Source organism: Pyxicephalus adspersus, chromosome 5 (assembly GCF_032062135.1).
Source record: "Pyxicephalus adspersus chromosome 5, UCB_Pads_2.0, whole genome shotgun sequence".
Lineage (NCBI taxonomy): Eukaryota > Metazoa > Chordata > Amphibia > Anura > Pyxicephalidae > Pyxicephalus > Pyxicephalus adspersus.
This window is the reverse complement of record NC_092862.1, coordinates 24552207-24573252: the sequence shown is the minus strand read 5'-3', so window position 1 is coordinate 24573252 and position 21046 is coordinate 24552207. Positions and strand designations below refer to the sequence as shown.

Sequence of the window (21046 nt, the reverse complement as noted above, 5' to 3'; positions counted from 1 at the left end):
CATGATGAGATGACCGACAGACATCATGAAACCTCAACCAGGACTGAGGGAGACAAGTCAGGGGTAGACAGATAGATTTGTGTGTCATCTGCATGCAGATGGTACAGTAAACAGAGTTATACAAAGCCTAATGACAGCTACGGATTGCAAAAGTTCACAAACGGAAAAACCATGTTAACCATTTTAAACTTTTGAATGTTTTTAGGCCTGTTGACAATGGAGGTGCCAGTTTATATGTAAACAAACCCAAGTGATCATAATTGTCCATCATGATGTTTAGATGGCCAGGAAGCAATTAGTGTGGTTCTTAATAGTGAGAGATCTCTCATAGCAGGGAGCTGTACTGAAGAATGTTAATCTACAGATTGCAAGGTTAAGGTGTTAAAGCATGGCAAGTCCAGACAACATACTCCTCTGAGTGCCTGGCCTGGAAGATCAGCTTGTACATTTCAGCAGACTTTGTTTCCAAAACACAGACACACAATATCAAACAAGGTATAGGCTATTACATATTTCAACAAAAAAGCAATCATATTGCAACCTTTAAAGATTTCTTTTTATTGTTCTGAAACAAAATGGTTCATACAGTGATAAACCAATAACTGAGAATTACAAAACAACACATGTAAACAAGGTTACAACATATTCCCTGAAGTCAAAGTTAAATAAATATAATGCATTATGTTACTATATATGAATGTTACTGAAAAATTGCATTGAAAAAAACAGGAAAAGAATTTGATGGGATATAGTTTTTTTTAACAGTAAGTTATCAGATTCTTTGACTAGTTTTCTTTTAAAAAGGGTTCTCAGATTAAATGATATCTTAAATAGTTTTAACATCACAAATCAAAATTTGTTTTTTGTATTGATCAATCTTCAATAAAATCTTATTTACAATATCATCATTATTAATCAATAAAATATCAAAATCTGAATTTGTGAATGTAGTCTTAAAAAAATAAAAATAATAAAAAAAAAAAAAAAACTCATGCTACCTCACCAATGTTATGATTGGTTCATATTCATACACAGGTGCTACATTGGCCCATTGAAATGTGTGAAAAGCAGGCAAGTGCAAGCAAGCTTCAACATAGAAAATGCCAAAGCTTGGGTTCCTTGCACAACCTGGCATTAGGAGGTTGCTACAAGATGATTCAGCCGAGATGTCAAATTGGCTCTCTAAAGGAAAAATCCAGTAACTGTCTTACATTTCTAAATATCTATATACATAAAGGGGAAACTGGCAGCATGTAGACAAGACTTTATGAGAGCACCTGTCAATTAGCTTTGGATTTTGAACCCTTTCAGATGCTTTCAAGACCAATCATAATTTTTGACTGGCATGTTTGATTTGTCAATGACATCCTTTTGGCTTACTTAAATGTTTTGCAACCCTATAGACCATGGATTTGTGTGACAATAGGGTTTCTCTAGATGCTGCTAGGGGTTTGATGAGCAATTTGTGCCTCTCGTGTCAGTTTAACCTGCCTGGCGGTATGATAATTTTAGTATTTTTAAATGTCAAATCAGTACATTTGACATTTAAAAATACTTATTTTAAATTTCTCGCCGGTCTCACCCCCCAGTGCACACTGCCTGCACGTACTCACGATGAATGGCTGCCCTGCATCTGCATTTCATTGGCTAGCACCCCCAGCGTTCACACGCCGGGGATGCAAGGTCAGGGGACACAGATTACAGGCATCACCAAGGGAACTCCGATGGCGTCCGGGCATTGGCGGAGGACACTGCAGGCCCGTGGAAACCTGGTAAGTTCTCAATTCCACCCCGCATGTGGCTCGGGGTTACCGCTATTTTCAATGAAATGTAACCCCGAGCCACACTTGGGATTACCGCCAGGGGGGTTACTGAAACCAATGATCTTTTTGGCTAAGGGTGACATTCTTCCCTCTAGCCAGCAATGTAAGAGGCATGCTTCCCAATGATCTCAACACTAATGTACCGTTGAAAAGGCTGCTAAAGATTTTTATGCGAACGCAAAAAACGTTTAACACAGACTAACACACTTCCCGTCATAGGCTTTATTTATTTTTATTATTATTTCTATGAGGCAGACAGCGGTAACTTTTTTTTTTAGCACAGTACCTGGTCAGTACCTGGTACAGCAGGGCTAAATGCCTATACAGATATTTTCCTGGACTGCAAAAAGAAGCAACATGCACACAGTATGAAGGGGCAGTGTGAAGGCGCCTTACATGAACCTGGTCATTCATCCTGCCTGGGGCACAATAAGTTACCTGCAAAGACATACAGAGATATTCAACTAAAAAATACTACACAAAAATCTTCACAGTGTGCTGTATTCAGGCAAGTCCCTTCTTAGTTTCATTGCCTTTAATTTCTCCACTTTAATTTTGGACTTTATCAATTCCTCCTCCAGGTGCTGTCTCCTTTTTAATGCTTCCCTTTTCTCCTTGATGTAAAGGCCATATTGTTTTTGGTTGTTTAAAATGATCTGATGTTCTCTTTTCAGCAAGTGTAAAATGTCTGGGCTGCAGGCACAATCTGTTCTCAGATGCTGCCTGTGAGGATTGAAGCATTCTTCTGATCGAAGTAAAGGTGGAGACAGGGATAATCTCATGTCCACTGAGGATAGAGACGGGGATAATGATCTGTCTAGGGACTGTTCAAATTCCTGATCCTCGCCATCTTCTAGAGATACTTCAGGCTGAGGAGGTACGAGCAGGGATGGTGGAGGCTTTACATCCTCTTCTGGCTCCAGCTGTACAGTGACCGTGGCATGCTGATCTGGTAATGGCGTTGGCAGAGAATGAATCACTGGTTCAGGCTCTGGATGTAATGATTCACTGAAATTTAAAGACAACAGAGAATTAGAATGTAACAAATTAACTCTACTTATCCTAGAAATCAAACATTATGTTAGATCAGAAGATTAAACTGTTACAAAGCTCCTAACATTAAGGGGGCAGTCAGTCAAAAATGCATGGCCTTAGGGGATAGTAAACATGAGTATTTTTACTTCTGATCAATCCAATAAAACAATCAGATCTAAAGTGAATTTAACAGCTGACCAATTACAAGCAACAGATTTTTGAGTTCCCAATCAGACAGATTGGATTCTTTAGTGATCATCAATTGAATGTACCCAAGACGCATCATGTGCACCAGTGGTAAAATAGATCTGATTGAGAGCTCCAATAGCTGTCCTATGGTTCACCTCAACCCTTCTACATGCTCACAATTGTAAAATAATGTAGACTTGTGTGTGGTGTTTTGTGTTAACAACCAAATGGTTACCAATTGGAAATCTGATTAGACTGGGCAGTTGAGAGCAAAGTTGGCAGCAGATCATCTTGCGTGAATCAAGCTCAGAGACACACTCAAGGCAACAAAACTAAAGCTACGTACACACTTCCAATTATTATCGTTGTTAAACGAACGACGAACGATCCTGCACGATATCTACGAACGATCGTATAGCACCGATCCTGCACATACAGATAACGACACGATCGTTCGTAGATATTGTACACACAATAGATACGATCGTTTGAGCGATACAGGGAGTGACGTGCACGACAGGAAGTGAACGAACGTTCGTTCGTCACGCATGCTCAGACCATGGACGATCAACGAACGATCGTACACACGAACGATGGTCAACGATCGTCGTCCAATCCGATCCGCCGGTCCGGTCGTTCGTTTCCAACGACTTTCCTCGTTCGTCGGCGTCGTTGGTTACTTTTTTTACGAACGATTTTTGCCCAATCGATCGTTCGTCGTTCGTTCGTTGTTCATTTTGAACGATAAAAATTGGAAGTGTGTACGCAGCTTAACTGCTTTAGCACACAGCAGGGGAGATAAGAGATTAGTATGGTCAGTGGTCAGATGCTGCAGCTTTAATAACCTGTCCAGTCTGGTTCACTCTTGCTCCAGATAGTGCAACCAAAACTGCATCAATTATTATTTTTTGGAAGTATAATCTTTACTACCCATATTTGTAAATATATATATATATATATATATATATATATATATATATATATATATATATATATATATTTACACACACACATACATACACACATTTTGGTTCATATATATAACAATCTCCAATGGAGGAAGCTGTAACCGATTGGTCAAAAAAGAGGCAAGACACAGCAAATTTAGTGTTCCTAGTAGTATATCCAGTAACCTCTTATTGTGTCAGTGTTCTACCTATCCCCTATACTTTGTTCTAACTTTCTAATGCCTGCCCTGTTAGTATGTCCAATTTTTCCATCTTGTGTATTATGCCTCAACTGTCCAGTGCTGTGTAATGAGACCCAACTTCCAAGTTTTCAAAGTTTTAAGAGTGTAATGCCTTGCAGTGTAATTGTGTGATCAATGTGGTGTAATAAGTGAGGCTTAGTTTACATTAGCAGCAAGAAATTGGGCCATTTACTGTTCCCAAGTGACTAGTGGAAACTCCTAGGCGCCTGGGATTGGTAACAGGCAGTAAGTACTGGGTTTTTTTAGGAGCTAGCAGTATTTTAAACAGCAGTGGTTTCTGGCATGAGGAAGGGGAAATGCAGCAAATGCAACCTTACTACCAGTGTGAATTCACCCTAACTTTAGATGTGTCCCACACTGGCTCAGCTTCTCTCTTTTTTCTGCTGCTAAGAGTAACATCCAGCGCCGCCTTGCACTGCACATGCATGAGATTGAGCACTTGTTTTTCCTTTTTTACATTTTAAGAAAGCTTTTGAAGATGCATGTGAAGAAGGAGCAGCCCACAGCCTCTTGGGATATGTGACACAATAATTATCCCAGGAGGCTGCGGATTTCCTCTTCAGTTTCTACTACCACGGCAGTAAAGACTGAGGGGGAGAGGTCCTTCCCAAAGAAAAAGTGTAACAAAAAACAAAAAAAAATGCCCATATTCTATAAAAATAAAACTGTCTGTGAAGATTATCTAGCGTGTAATGATGTCTTCGGCAGCGCAGTGTGATAGCGGTGTGTGTTAAAGCTGCTTTGTCACACTTTGCAGCCTAACAACTCGCTGTGTTCAAACCTTCAGATCCCCTAAATATTTGGTCATAATGACTTGGAATTTTTAGGGTACACAGTACCCTCATAACTACTAGTAACAAGCTTCTTTAATGAAATAGGGGGTGACAAGTTTAAAACAGCTGAAAATTGAACATTAGGGTTGCTGTTTCAAAAGAGTTCATCTAAGAGCCCATAATTGAGAATGCAAATTGGGGTCCCCCAGGACCACTTACATAGTAAGAAGCATTAGGGTGGGGCCCCTAAATTTAAACATACCTTTCACAGAACTATAATTGTCATACTATGCTACCCTGAGCCCCAATTCTCCAACGCAGAGGTGCAGAGAAACAGGCTGGTATTTTAGTTACTAGTGTCTGTGAGGGTTCCCTGTGTACTGTGAAACTTTGAAGTCATTACAACATAGGGTTTAGGAGATATGAATGTTTGTACACCATGATTTCTATCAGAGTTGCTGCTGAAGACATCATTGTACATGGCCACTCGGGCGGATACATTTTAGAAGCAGCTTTTTTTTTTTTTTTTTTTTTTTAGAAATCCTAGCTCATGCTATCAGATATGGGGGTGGGGCTGCCTGTGTGCCACTCCCATCAAGCCTGAGTTGTGTGCTGAGCTCCCCCGTTCACCTCTCAGCGGCAGCAGCAATCCTCTGGATCAGCAGTCGCCAACCGGTGGTCCACGGCCCTGGCGCCAACAAGCCGGGTCAGGAGAAGGACCCAGCTGGGGGGACGCACCGGCCAGACACAACCCGCCTATTCTCTCATCCCAGGCTCATATCTGCGATGGGATAGTGGGCGGGGTTATGACATGACGTCACAAGGAGGTTTCTCCCCCTTTGAGTGACACCCGGCTGGCCGCTCATGCGCGGTCCATAGCCGGTAAATGTAGTGGTCCGCGGGACCAAAAAGGTTGGTGACCACTGCTCTGGGTGAAAGCTGAGCACAGAGCAACTTCACCGAGATCCGTGCAGAGGATTAGAGCTGCGGCTGGGAGGTGGGCAGGGGAGGCATGGCAGCCGTACGGAGCAACCGGCTAAAACCTTCTAGGGAGAACTATGCAATTAATTGTAGAACTGCCTTTAGCAGTATAAACTTCAAGTAATTGTTTTATGTATGCCCATCAGTTTGTCACATAGTTGTGGAGGAATTTTGGTCTGTTCTTTTTTTACAACATCGATTTAGTTCCTTGGAGGTGGCAAGCATTTATTATGCACAGCACTGAAATCCCACCTCAGCTTTTCAATCAAACTGAGGTCTGGGCTTTAACTGGGCCATTTAAAAGCCTTAATTCATTTTTAGTTTTTTAGTTTTTTTAGATACTGTGGTGTGCTTGGGATTATTATCCGGTTGCATGACCCAATTCCAGCCAAGCTTTAGCTGTCGCACAGATGGCCTCACATTTGCCTAAAGAATACTTTAATATATAGAGGAGTTCTCATGGACACAGTGTAAGATGCCCTGTAATATTGTAGGTACATAATTTCAAGACCTAAGGACATGAACATTTTTAAAATGTCCCGATACACAAAACTTTACAGCTTCGGATGGCTATTCTAGCAGGATAATCTGCCATGTTGCAAAACTCCAATAATCTCAAACTGGTTTCTTGAACATGACAATGGGCTCACTGTACTCAAATGGTCTTCAGTCACCTGATCCCAAAAGATCACCCTTGCAATTTGGGAAAATTATTGAAATTCCCCATGGAATGTTTCCAGCGCCTTGTTAATTCTATGTGACAAAGAATTATAGTGCTAGAAAGGTGCAATCATTCATTAGCTCATTATGAATCAGCTGGTGAGAGTATAGACACACACAAAATGTTATATTTTAAGGTTGAGCTAAAACAAAGCTAAACAAAGTTTAGCAGATATATGGGAAGCCAAAACTACATGCAAATCTTAGGCTTTAAAATTTAAACTTATATAAGTTTTTTTCAAATCTCTGCTTGTGAAAATGCTATTTGCCTGGTTGTGAGGATGATCAGGGCTATTTTATGAACTTTAGGTCCCATATACTAAAGCCACTGACTTCAGCTGGTACATGCAAAGCCTGTTACAGCCAGGCAACTAGCATCTTTAAATGCAGCTCCCTTCCATCATGTACATCTAGCCCTGGCATGTATTCAATTTCCATGCAAAGCTAAAGCAGCCCGATTATTATTTTTTTGAAGAAAAAAAAAGTTTTAAAAAGGTGCTGGAAATAATATGAATATGAATTTAATAAAGTGAGAATTTGTGTGGCTTTCCTATGTCTTTTGATGCACACTACTATGCAAATAATATTTGTAAGCAGACAGGGAGATTAGGACTAGTGTTATTCTGCTTTTCAGACAGCCACCCCCAACAAATCTCAGAATAGGAGTCGGCCCACACCAGAGAAGGGTTCGGCAGGCTTGGCAGCTTTAAGGTCTAAGACTGGAATTTCAGGTTTGGACTGGCATGTGGGAGCGGACTCTGCAGACTTGCTGCACTATCCCATAACACATTTTGCTGAGCACACTTTTCTTTGACTAAAACCAAATTTAACCACTTCTGTTCTCTGGAATCTACATGGACTACATATACAGCTTTAACAATACAGACAATATAGTTAGTGAAAAAGCAGTATGTGCTGGCCAGGATGTCATTGTAGGGATGTGTAGTCACGAAGTCCAAGAAAGAAAAAAATACTCCTAAAAATGTATAACTTTGTTTGTCCAGTCTTGTAACCAGGCACCATTGCCAGATTAGACCATGACTTCAGTACTGACTGCTCTCTAAACCAGCCACCTGGCTGTTTTTGGGTGGTTACTGATGAGTTACGTCTCAATACAGCAGCTGCCACCCACCTATAATTTCTTCCTCGTCTTCTGGCCTGAACACTGAACCCCATCAGTGATTGGACAGTGAAGCTGATGGTCCCTGTTGAGGTCATCCCTTTGAATTCAGTAAACAAAATACCATTAACGTAAATTGTATTTACAATTCATTGTTATCTTTTGGTTAAATGGATGGGATGTGTTGTTTTTAATTTATTCGTATATAAACCATAACCAGATTTCCCTAACATGATAGCTAAAAGAGCTGAAAACATATGAGCAGTTTTACAGCATATTGCCACTAAAGCAAACCTTTCTTAACATACACATGGGGGCTGCCATTGCCAATTCCATTATGAGGATAAAAGTTATCTGGTTAGCACAGTAACCAATTGTTAGGTCACCGACTCAAGCATGACTGTCTGGTTAGTTCAGTAACCAATTAAGTCACCGACTCAAGCATGACTATATAAGTTAGCTCATTGTCTGACTTTTCTCTAACAAAATCCCAGCAAAGCATTTATAACAATACCAGCCTATACTAATAAAGTGTCTTTTGGTTTACACCTGAACAGGGACCCCAAAACCCTGACATATACTTCCCAATCATTCTTAACATTGCTCCAATGTGCAGCTCAGGCCAGGGTAAGCTTTACAGACTGGACAATGCGATATCATGAGGTTTAAACAAAAGCTACAATTTAGGTAAATTTGAAAATTACAGCAAGTGCACACCCTGGTTCAGTAAGCTCATATAACAAACTTAGGATACATAAATTGGCAGGCAGGCTTGTGGTACAAGGTTTTCTGCTCTTATAAAAGCTTTAGGAAAACTACAGGTTCACTTTATAATGAACTAATTAATAAAGAAATATGGCACCTCGGTTCTTATATTAATCCTGGTGAGTGAGTCACTGCAAGCTTACTCCAGCCCTTAAAAAGTTCCCCTTCAAGTCAGTAAAGCAAAGCACTATATTTCTATTCTTCCCAATTCCCCTTAAAATGTTTCCCAATCCAAACTCTGATATATTGTCGATTACCAGTCCTTAGATATGACTAGTTTTCTTTTAAGAGTGACTAAAATATTGTCCAAGCATGTCAAAACACATAAAAAACTTACTATACTGCATCTATAGAGAAGCAGAACTAACCAGTTATAATTTCTGGAGTTATGATCTGGAATAAGCATGAAGCCAGTAAAGTCAGGGGTTAAGTCAGAACTCCTGATTTGCATGCAAGTTCTGGGGAGATTTTAAAATCAGGGACAGAATACAAATATTATTGTGCATGTAAACCCACTGATGGCAGCTTTTGGATTCTCATCAGCACTGGCCAGGTGTTGACATGACTGTAAACCCAACAATGGATATATTTAGTAGGTATAGGTTAAATGTAAAATAAACATGTCAATGCAAGTACACATTATTAGAACAAGCTTGCAAAAAAAAAAAAAACTGCAAGCAGAATAGAAAGTAATAATATGAAGCAATTCTGGAAGATAAGAGGATTTATGCATCCACAGTAACTGATCCTTAATTCATCAGGTGCTCCATCAAAGGCTGGAGAATGAGCCATACAATACAGGGAACGCCAAATGTACTGCCTGGCAAGCCTAAACTGTCAGCACTCTGGCTTTATGATCACTGAAACAGTTAATGAACAGACTTCGGTAATCTGAGGTTTCACAATGCCATAGTATAAGGTCATAGAGGTATTATGGAGGTAGCAAACATTCCTCTCGCTCTCCATATTTAGCTGTTACTATATTTTATCTTCTAAGATATTTTTACAGCATGCAAACATTAACATCAAACATGATTAATGTCAGACATGAATGAATCTCTTTTACAGAATTAAAGTAATTATAGGCTGCAATTTCTATGGCTCATGTCCTGGTATGCATCATTGGCCAAATAGTTATTGCTTTTAGGCAGCTTTAAAATAAACACATGCAACTCATGAATCTTGATTAAATGTAAAATATAGAAAAGAAATCCAAATTTTTATTATTCGTTACCCTTTCATCCTTTGATTGCCATGTCTTCATTGTAAAATATGGAATTTGACATTCTGAAAATGCTAGCTCTCTGGCTGCCATGCTGGTGACAAGTATGCACATCAAGTGTCATCTCATCAATTGATATCAATGTCTCCATGCTTGTATCTGAATAAGCAAGTGACAACCAGGCAATGAGGATTTTCGGCAGGTCAGCATAGGCAGGCCACATTTCTCTCTGTACAGGTTCCCTTGTTTAGAAAGAAAAGTACAAGATACAACTGAAAGCCACGTGTGGTTCCTAAGCCACTAGGCACTAGACCCAATTAAAATCTACCCACTGACTAACAAGCAAATGAAAGTTAAGAACATGGCGGTCTTACCTTGGAAATCCATTGAGGTCTCTTCCAAAACACACGTTGCCAAACTGAGGAATAATTTCCACAAGTTTCTTGGTGGCTTCAGACACTGTGCTATGATAGTCAGCCTGCGTAGTTTTGCACTGAAGCAGCTCTTGCTTGCCGTACTCCTTCAGCCGCTTGTAAAGCGTGCGCAGGCCTTGCGCCGTGCGCGGGGGACGTCCTCCTCCCAAAGCGTTGTACTTTTCGGCAATAATCTCCCAGCAGTTGTTTTTCTCAATGATAACAGAATGTTTGTTGGTGTGTTCTTCTAACACTCCTATGTATGGCTTCACCAGCCTCAGTAGATCGAGCTTTTCAAAGACTGTGAAATTGGAGGACCGAGCTTTGCCCACCATTTCCAAGCCTTCCTTTATTAGCAAACAGTTCCTGAAACACAATTCAGCCTAGAGCTCTGAACAGCTCTTTTCCCCCACAGACATACACACAAGGAAAAAAAAAAAAAAAAAAATCAGGCTTAACTAGGTTAGTCTCGCTTAGGCCTACGCCTACCAGGGAGGGTTTATTAAAATTCCTTCAGCTTAATCTGACGCAGGTTCAGAAAATCTGTTTTAAGACAGGCCTGACCTACATAATAGCTTGAGAAGAATGCTGAAAGATACCAGTAGGATAAATTACAAAACCACATTGTAATGTTAAGTAAGGAACAGGAAAAAAAAAAAAGAAGAACCTGATACACAAAAGAGTGACAAACATAAGCAGAGATCAACATTGTTTTAACACACCATATGTGACACACAAATCAGGCAGAGACATTGTTGTATGTTTACAAGGAGCCCATGCTTATCTTTCTGCATTTATTAACTCAGGATGAAAGGTCAAGGTACATATAAGGTTATAGGGAGGAAAAGAAAAAAAAAAAGCTATATTGAATGATAACACTGTGACGTGTGTAGGAGAGCCCCTGCCGGAGCCCCAATCAGCCTCTGTACAGACTTGCAGCATTTGCATAATGCTAGTCCTGCTGTCAATCAGGAGCTTTGCTTCCCCTAGCTGGTTAGGTTACACCCAAGGCTCAAACTCCACAGCAAAGCTCAGGCTGGCCTGCATTTTCCATTCTGCTGAGCCCTGGAGGATTATGGTGTTAAGGAAATTTCTCTTCTGTCAAACAATATAATAAGCAAAACATGCTGCTGTTTTTACAAAATCACAGGAGTATTTTTTTTAGCAAGTGTCTGAATAAATTTAGTGCTGTTCTTGGCGTCAGTTTAAGATTTAATGAAGCTTAACCCACAGCATGCTGAAGGGACCCTCAATGGCTGGATTTTGGACTGTGTGGTAGGCAGGGTCACCGAGTGCTAACTAAAAATATGTAATGGTAGCAAAAAAGGAAAAGCAATCCGCCGGATTAGAAAGAGTATAAACATCTCCTGTAGAAAAGAATCCTTTAGTGGCCAACCTGCAGGCCTTTAGTGTTTCTTCTCTTGGTATCTGCCTTTGAACCTTATTCTGTACTATACATTCTCTTTCTTTTCAAATACTTTATTAAGAAAAAAAAAAAGGAAGCAGGGAAAGGGGTGCTGGAGGCTCCTCTCCTTTTTCCCTCTAATGATACAAGTCATTCTTAATGGGTCTATAGAGAGCACAAACATGGGAGCGTTGCTTTGAAAAGGGGCTGTGTTGGCAATGATCTGTAGCAGACTCTTGTAAGGTGTCTCTGGTCGCTGACCATCTCTTAGTACAGGGATGCCCCACACGTGGATTGCAATCTACCATTAGATCGGAAAGGCAACGGGAGTCAATCGTGGAGCCCTGCATTTCAGCATAAACTCTACCTCTAGTTATTAAGTCCAAATACAGTTCCAACATGACTGATGATCATTTGGAAGTCTGTTTGAGGCTGGCTACCAGCAACTACTGTCCGGACCATGCAACTTTGGCTAATTCCCTTAAGTTTAGGACGTCATTGGAGTAAGGTAACGGCCAAAAATGTAAAGAATTGTATTGTGCCATACATGTTCATGCTGTTATGCAAGGTTAAGAATTAATATTTTAAATATACAGTATACATATAAATAAATATACATTTAGCATTTTTACTGTTGGTAGATCATTTTGACTTGGTCATTTTAAAAGTAGTTCACAAGCCAAAAAGTCTTGGCACCCCTGACTTAGTATGTCTATAGTCTTTGATCATTACCTGTAACACGTCTCTCACAGCTTTCAGTAGCATTACTCTATGTTGGCAATGATCTGTAGCACACTCTTGTAACGTGTCTCTGACCATTTCTTAGTTATGTCCATAGTCTTTGACCATTACCTGGCGGCTTTCAGAAGCATTACACTCATAGAATAGTATGCATTGCCATTTGGTGATGGTGCTGCACTTGCTGCCCCTATATTAGGAAAGTAGACCATCACAGTCTAAATTCATCCAGCACTGTTTCTGCCCATCACCCCAATTCCCTCAGAATAACCAATCATGAACTTGGGAAAAGTTCATTTTTTCTGAAAGCTAACTTTTGCAGACTCCAACTCCAGCTATAGTTTATTATACAGCGTTTCTCAACCAGGGTTCCTCCAGATGTTGCTAAGGGTTACTTGAGCAATAGGCTGTTTGTGACCCTCAGGTAAGTTTAAGTGACACCAGTGATCTTTTTGGAGTGACATTCTTTCCACTGGCTGGCAATGTAAGAGGCATGCTTCTCACTGACAGCTACACTAATGTACCATGAGCTAGGAATATAATAATACTAATAATAATAATAAGGGGTTCCCTAAGACCTGAAGGTTTTTTCATTTATTTGTAATTGTTAAATCTGCACTACTCTGGGGGCTGCAACGTCTGTCATTCTTATACTCAGGCAATGTACACTGCATAGTGGGGTGCAACATAGACACATGTGCCATTACAAGTACCTGATCAGAGTGGTGCCAGAAAAAATGAAGATGGTACAGAAGTAAAGTATGCCTACATACCAAATGGGCAAGGGTTTTAGGGTCTACTCGTTTTCTACTAATTTTCTAGCAGCAGGCTTTTTTTGTACTTGTGTTAAAAAGGGTCACCCATGCAGGGCAAAGCAACAGTTTCACTTGAATGCTGCCTTGCCCAACTTCACATGCTCAGCTTTCATTCATTCTGTTAGGTCATAAGCAAAAAAATGAATTACCAGGAACTTATTTTTCTAATTTCCTACCATGTAATAGCATTGGTGCAAAGTGACTGGCTGCTTACTGTAGGTTGCATTGTGCTATGACTATGGGAGTTAGAAAATGGTTCCTCTAACTTATGTGACTTACAGCTTACTCACTTCTAACAACCAGAAACAAAAGATAATGAAATGAATAATTGAAGCTTGTGCAGGCAACAGTTAACTAAAACAGTACTAAAAAAAAAAAAAAAGTTTGTGTGGGAGGGCTGGATGCTGCCCCTAGTCTCTAAAAACTATGCTTGGGGTCAGGGCCACCTTTATTTCCAGTCCAGCTGCCTTCCGTTTGGCATAACCACTTTTTCCTGATTATTTCTAAATAGTGCTTTTGGTATTAAATTCTGTTTCTTCATAAGCAAGGAATAAAAGTTCATTCCTTGTGAAGCAACAAGGCTGTCCAACGTTTTATCCCAGTCCTGAGGTTCCTTCCAACATCCAGGTGTTTAAAATATCTTGGGGTCATTTCTTATACTCATGTGATCTATGTGTGCCAGAGAACTGAAACAGTTTAGATTACCAGGAACATAAAGAACAACCTATTGTAGTGTTAAAAAGGCTGACAAAATTAGAAACACATAAAAAGCTGTCTTGCTGAGCATAATTACTTCAAAAGTGAGTTATCATGACTGGGGAGTATCTTGTCAGAAGTAGTCTAGTGCAGAGGAATTGATTTCTACAGAAAGCTTGTTTAATGTAATAGAATGTTAGCATTATTCTGCATCGAATCTTTCAAATCTTAAAATCAGTAACATACCTAACAGTTATGCTGAATATTTGTTCCATGACCAAGGCTACTCTTCTCAATACTCCAAGTACCAAGGTTAGTCACCTGCAGTCTTCTAACCCTCTAAAAGCCATTCTAGAAGCTTGCAGAAGAGTTGGTTTGGAATGTGTATAAGAACACAGTACACTTAGGAAGAAGAATATGTCTTTATCTTGTTTACACCTCCTGGATTTGCTTAGTTTATTTCCCAGTGTCTTGCTGCTATATAATTGTCATCCTACTGCACGTTTTTCAGACATGGTCCTTCTTTAAAATATTAGATACTATTTGATATCAAATGCCCGCAATGTTCCTAGCAACTATGTGCCTAGACAGCAAGCTCAGGAGAATACCTGTCAAGTCATAATAGCATGATGTGATAATTCTGACATGTGCACAATCTGTATGGGTACAGGGTGGTGTTTAGGGATACATCCTCTTAGAATAATGTAATTAAATAAATAAGATTGTAAAGGATTGCTGGTTAAGGTTATTGCATTTATTATTACAGCCTGTACAAGCTTACTGTACATTGTGTATCAAGGACAGGGCCAATATGTTAAATTACAGCTGCCACCTTCACATCAGTGAAAACACAACTTAAAAGCACCTAGAATAAACATGGCTCCTAAAGTCAATATCAGTCTACTTCTTTAAAAGGTCTATAGAAAAGAAAAACAACCAGAGCATAAACAAAAATTAGATCTTACAAAAAAAGCAGATTTATCAAAAGGGCTTTTTGCACTCAATAAAGGGTATTTCAGTTATGTATAAAAATTTTTTTAGTGAACCACGGAACAGCTTGTTCCTAATAACCTACGGTATACACATTGGAGGTGCTTGCTAATAGGGTCCCCAGGTAAATTTTAGAGAGGTCAAATAAGTTCTCCCCCTAGAATTATCGTTAAAATCATGCAGAAGTGTTAAGAAATCTTTTCAGTTAAAAAATATATACATTTTTTACAGTAAACCCAATCAATATCTAAATATGTAAATATTCAATTAGCATAAAATATGAGAGTGTGTTGAGATAATAAGTACCAAATAAATTTTAGGCTCAAAATCGTATGCGTAAGGAATGGGGGGAAAAAAATGAGTGATACATCATAAAAAAGGGAGACTCATTAAAGTTAAACCCATATTGGTATGCTGTCTTCACAACATTTTCGTTTACATGGCAGGGTATAGGTACAACTATCTGCAAAATAACCAACCAAAAATGGGTAATCGGCTACATTAAAACCTTTTGCTGCAGAAACCTGGAACCAGTGATTTTTGTCTACTACCAACCCACCCAAAGTGGTTCAACCTTTACTCTAAAGCTTTTGCCAACAGGTATTTCAACCCTACTGGAGCTTTCCCTTTACCTTTCAGGATTGCATACTCGGGAGTTCTTTGCTCTATGTAACTATGCCGACACCAACGTGAAAACCTGGACTTTTCTGCGCAATAATCTTTTAACTACTTGGATATTTAATGCATATTCCCCTTATTAGCACCATGATGAGTCCCTGTATGAAATGTCTATCTGTAAAGACTCCCCTTAGAAGCCTTACTCAGGCAATACATGTCTGAAGACGAGGCCCAGTATTGCATTCTTTGTATACTATGGACTTAAAAAAAATCTGTTTATCTAACAGAATTCATGGTACCAAAACACCTTAATATTTTACCAAACTGTGGTTTTACACCTGCCAAGTAATCCCATCCTTTTTGCATACTCTTCCATAAACCTAGGAATGAGTACGGTTTTTTTCATATGTTTACCAAATAAGGGGCTGGCATTATATAGAACTAAAGACCCTTCCCTCCTTCATGAACATTTATTAAAAGTTTGTGTTTTGCGGTTTAGATATGCAAAGTGACTCAAAAAGGATTCATGCTAACCATACCTGTAAGTGGTTGAAACTTTTTAACAGCAATAACCGCAGGCCCATAAATCTGGTCTTTGGGCAATGCATGTTCCTTGACTGCCCTGGAATCTGCACTTACGCCACAGCTTCTTGAAAGGACTTCAGAAGGCGAATTGACAATCTTGTGCTTTAAAAAAAAACAAAAACAAAATCTATTAACTTTTTTTTTTTTTTGCATTAGCATTTATTCCTATTTTACAAACAAAAACTGTAACCACATGGCATTAACCTATAGAAGTGGAATATAGAAATGTATACAGCAGAACAACCCTTAATACAAGAGGTTAGCAGGAGTAACAGTCAGTATCTGCATGTTTTTAGGCTACTTTCTGTCTCCCGCATTCCCAATGCTCAAGTTTGGCAATAACTCATGTAGGCATTAAACATGGGTGCCTTACTTGTTGTGCCTAGCATCCAGCAATACTTTGCAACTTTTGGTCAGTGGTCAGGCTTGCTTTGAAAGCTCCTTTTTAATTTAATCTCTAGCTAGTTTACTTTGCCATACTTGCAGCCATGGAAACACTACTTTGTGTGCTAGGTACCCCATTTACTCATTCAATTTTTTAGCTTGTTGCCTGTAAAATAAAACAAAAGCCATCTGCTATGATCTGTGTTTTATGCTTAGTGATATACTGTAATATTATTAGCAAGTATTTATATAGCGTCGACATATTATGAAGCGCTTTACAGAGTCTATTGTCAAGTCACTAACTGTCCCTCAATGGAGCTCACAATCTAATGTCCCTACCATAGTCATGTGTTATTGCCACAGTCTAAGAGCAATTTTTGAGGGAAAGCCGATTAACCTAACTGCATGTTTTTTGGAATGTGGGAGTACACACAGGAAACCCACGCAGACACAGGGAGAACACAGAAACTTCTTGCAGATAGAGTCCTAGTTGGGATGTCTATACATGCGAGAAGGTATGTGGTGGTACAAGGTTTTAATATCAAAATTCAAAGGATTTGTTTACACTGGATGTCGTTTTCAAAGTAAAATTGTCCACTGTTTAACATGTGTTGCTGGGTTCGGCACTGGAAGCTGGTGTTTTTTATTATATGCATTATGATCAAGGCTCTAAAGCAGTGTTTCTCTACCTTTTCAACACACAGGAATGTATTGCTGAGAACAAATATTCTCACCAGGTCACTGCCTGGGGACCCAATCGACAACACTGATATATAAGGATCTCACTTGTATTCACCATAAAACGGAGACATACAAGCAAGGTAATGAAAAGGTTTATTATGTCATCACACACACACTACATAGGCATCAAGCAAGCAAAACTTATTAGTATAACTACTACGATACCACGCAACCACGTTTCAGGAATCATTATTCAAGCATCCACGTCCCACTACGACTGGAAGGTCCGCTTTCACAGCCCAGACAGAGGAGACAGCAGGCCCACAGGAACATAGACGATGTTTGCCCCTAGGTGGAACTAGCTCCGCTCTATGCCATATTGCAAGTAGGAGCTTTCCCAACACGGCTGACCACCAAATATTGAGAGTGCAATAACACAGCAAAACCACACTCTTCCACCTATAACCCAGGTGCAAGGAAACCCTAGAAACCATGGGAGGAACCCTAGATTTGAGAAACACTGGTCCCCAATCTATTGGAGCTCATGGACCACCAAATCAATGGACTCCAGACTGCACATGCATGGGGAGCTGTGTGTCACTCAAAGAGGAGGGAACTTCCTCCAGAATGACGTCATGATGCCAGAACCTGCCCACTCCCCCATCGCAGGTCTAACCCTGGTCCAGACATGGTCCATGGCCCTGACCGGTGCACCCCCCCCAAGCAGGGTCCTTCTCCTGACCCCACTGGGGGTTGCACCGGCCAGAGCCGCGGACTGCTACTGGTCAATGTGCTCACGCGGCCCACTAGTGACCAGGTGTTAGGGACTCCTGCTCTAAAGTATTAAGGTTAATAACAAGAAGGACAATCGACACTTCATTCATTTAAAACAGGCAAGTCTTCCATCAATAGCTACAGAAAATAGGAAGTAAACATCTACAATAAGGGCCACCTTGAGATGGGATCGGATTATACCCCTGAGATCAGAAGCACGAATATCTGGTAGTGTCAGGCTAAAAAGTGGAAATCTTTTGTACGAGGCATGTTTTCTGAATTTGCATGTGCGCTGTGGCTCTATAAATTATTTGGGTGTGCCAAGTTAAGCCTAGATGGTTAGAATATGTCTCACCCATAAGCCATGCCCACCCACCTAGTGGAGTCAGCAGGAACATTCTTACTGGAGAGGCAGAGAGGACAGTGCAGTGAAGACCAATGAAATGGTAAGCAAGGTAAATATTTCACATATTAAGCTTCACTTGGAGGGGATGGGGATTTTGGTCAACTTTGTATTTAAAGTCGCTTTTTCAGATTTAAAAGGATCCTTTTTAGTTCTTTAAAGAAAGAAGTTTGTTGTTTACACAGAGCAACACTTGGTGGCCATGGATTCATACAAATCTTTATTTCTTTAGATTGCACAAGAGTATAAAACATGTATTACCTTTAACAATGTAGTGAAGCTTTCAGATGTTTTATCAGAGGATAACCTGTCTTTAACAGGTGGTGTAAAACAAGGCTTTTTTGAAGGATTCCCCAACAACCGCTGACTTGGAGCTGCCGATCTCCTCATGTTGTGCTCACCTAAAACAAGAGATGACACCATTATAAGTATAATGTGTGTGAACAGATTGAAGAGAACCTGGCATCGGAAGAATACAGAGGCTGAAACTGTTGATCTTTTTCCTAAATGCAAATTTCTGGCCTTCAGCAATGCTAAAAGTTCAGTGAACTCCCCAGCTTCTTTTAGCTGAGCACACCACCCGGCACATTGTAGGTGATGGAAAAATGGGACACACTGAAGAGGTGGGCATTTTAAACGTGGAACAAAGTACAGTAGAACCCTGTTTTCCAGAAATCAGATAACCGGCACCGGACAGCTTTGCTTTCTTGATTGCTCCCGCAGCCTTAGCGGAGCTGTGGCATATGTTCTGCATCCAAGAACACATCTCCACTAGGGCTGTGGGAGCAATCAAGAAAGCAGAGCTGTCAGCATAGCAGAGCTCCGCTGATTGCTCTGCTCCGTGATTGGCTGAGAAAAAGTAAACCCAGCTCAAACGTCATCAGGGTTTCCCTTTTCTCAGCCATTCAGCACTAGAGGTGAATGGGGACACGTCTCCCCATTCAAGTTCAGTGCTGAATGGCTGAGAAATAGAAACCTCAGTTAACCTTCCTGGTGGTCTGAATATGTCAGTATTTTTAGTCAAAAGCGGTACATTGCATGGAAATTTGTTATATATTGAATAACTGCCATGTATGATAAAGTTTGAAACACAAATCATAAATATAATATAATAAATAATTATAAATGTTATTGATAAAAAAAAAATATTAACAATAAATTTATTAATTTATACAAATCAAAAACACTGAACTCTTTCCAAACAAGGGTGCAATATTATTGTTAAATTAGTATTAATGAATATTATTTAATATTTGGATTTATTTTTTATCACTTTATTAGTGTGTTAAATTGCTTTTAAATTTCCCGCCAGGCCACTCCTCCCCAGCATACCAACGCTTCACGCATCCCATCCGGGATGCCATGCCAGGGGACACAGAAGCCAACCGGCATAGCTTGAGAACGCTGCTGGATCATGGGGAGCAGGTAGGATCTTTGCAATGCCTTTGGTACATAAAATTACCCCGAGCCACACTAGGAAATACTGCCAAGGGGGTTAACCAGAAACTACACTTATCCATTCCCCATGGGTGCCGGATAACCGAGGTTCTACTGTATAAGGGTTTGGTAGAAAGCTAACAGAATTATAAGGTTTACCGGATTCCAACAACTGAGAACACTAAAGCTTCACTCTGACACCACTCTGTCTCTCCTGCAATAAACGCCCTGCTTGATCAAGTTTTACTTTCACACTGCTCAGATCTGAGGGCCACACAGGCACCATAGGGGCCCCAAGTTTGTAAAGCATTCCTGGAGACACTCAGAAGTGATATAATACTTATTAATTCTACAGCAGCTGCCAGCCTTGTATTAGAAATAATAAACATCAATAGAGGCCATGGCCTTCTAATCACGTCACACAGTTTCCAGCAGACACGATACAACCTGCTACCACATCATAAGGTAATATCTGACATGGCCTCATAGTTTCCTGTCACCATTCTATACAGGCGCCATACTCACACCGGGAAGACAACACGAACACGGCTGCAAGGAATCCTCCCGAAACTCCCGCCTTCCCAGCATGCAGCACGGCGCGCCACTTCACATACTACGTCTCCGTGGTGACAGGATGCTACATTGTCACGAACTAAATAAAACTTGTTTTAAAAAAAAAAAAAAGCAAATATATTTTTTCCTACTTTCCTTAGGGATTGTTCCCGTCGCCTTGTCGGTCTGCATTGCTTGTGGGACTGACAGACCGATCACATGGTATGGACAAGGCTCAGCCATTCTCTAGTTCACAGCAGCAAAACCGCTCCGGTGGAGAAAGCCTGTAGAACCTTGTATCATTAGTATTAAACTCATTCATATTTATTTATTTATTTCATATATATGGTGTTCTGAGAGAAAAAGAAGACCCAGGTGTTGTGTAACACGTTTCTATTAATTACCTTAAATAAATGGTTTTCTAATTTGCACACTACATCAATATGGAAACAATTCATGGAAACAATTCACCATCAATATAAACTGAAAAAAATATAAATTAATAAAATAATAAAACGTGCTTCTGTCACCTCAATCGGCTGTATAATATTTTTACACAGTATTTATATAGCGCCAACATATTACACAGTATTTATATAGCGCCAACATATTACACAGTATTTATATAGCGCCAACATATTACACAGTATTTATATAGCACCAACATATTACACAGTATTTATATAGCACCAACATATTACACAGTATTTATATAGC

The 21046-nt window shown here is 39.9% G+C and overlaps 3 protein-coding genes across 4 annotated transcripts in view; 1 reads left to right on the top strand and 2 right to left on the bottom strand.

The window, feature by feature from the left end:
* The window catches only part of RAD54B (RAD54 homolog B), a gene marked incomplete at its 3' end in the record, with an annotated part of 33048 nt that extends 14146 nt beyond the window's left edge, over nucleotides 1-18902 (bottom strand). Inside the window, 2 exon segments of the mRNA XM_072413242.1 lie at nucleotides 16053-16200; nucleotides 18602-18902. Coding sequence (XP_072269343.1) covers nucleotides 16053-16200; nucleotides 18602-18763 — 310 coding nt within the window.
* FSBP (fibrinogen silencer binding protein) lies at nucleotides 541-16188 on the bottom strand. The gene is made up of 3 exons (XM_072410903.1): nucleotides 16053-16188; nucleotides 10213-10652; nucleotides 541-2831 (listed from the first exon to the last, which is right to left on the bottom strand). The coding sequence occupies exons 2-3, from the start codon at nucleotides 10584-10586 to the stop codon at nucleotides 2312-2314; spliced, it is 894 nt and encodes a 297-aa protein (XP_072267004.1). The 5' UTR covers nucleotides 10587-10652; nucleotides 16053-16188; the 3' UTR covers nucleotides 541-2311.
* Nucleotides 17183-21046, top strand: part of LOC140330629 (RING finger protein 151-like) — a 19210-nt gene continuing 15346 nt past the window's right edge. The window contains exons 1-2 of one of the 2 annotated variants that reach the window (XM_072410904.1): nucleotides 17183-17303; nucleotides 19653-19765. The gene's annotated coding sequence lies outside the window, so the exon portion shown is untranslated. Of the gene's footprint in view, nucleotides 17304-18824; nucleotides 18964-19652; nucleotides 19766-21046 lie in introns of those variants that run through there. The other variant, XM_072410905.1, reaches the window with a different exon arrangement.

Coding starts and splice junctions, on each gene's coding strand:
- FSBP (XM_072410903.1), bottom strand. CDS start 10,586: ATGGTGGGCAAAGCTCGGTCCTCCAATTTCACAGTCTTTGAAAAGCTC. Junction 2,832..10,212: donor GACCTCAATGGATTTCCAAG/GTAAGACCGCCA, acceptor TTTAAATTTCAG/TGAATCATTACATCCAGAGC.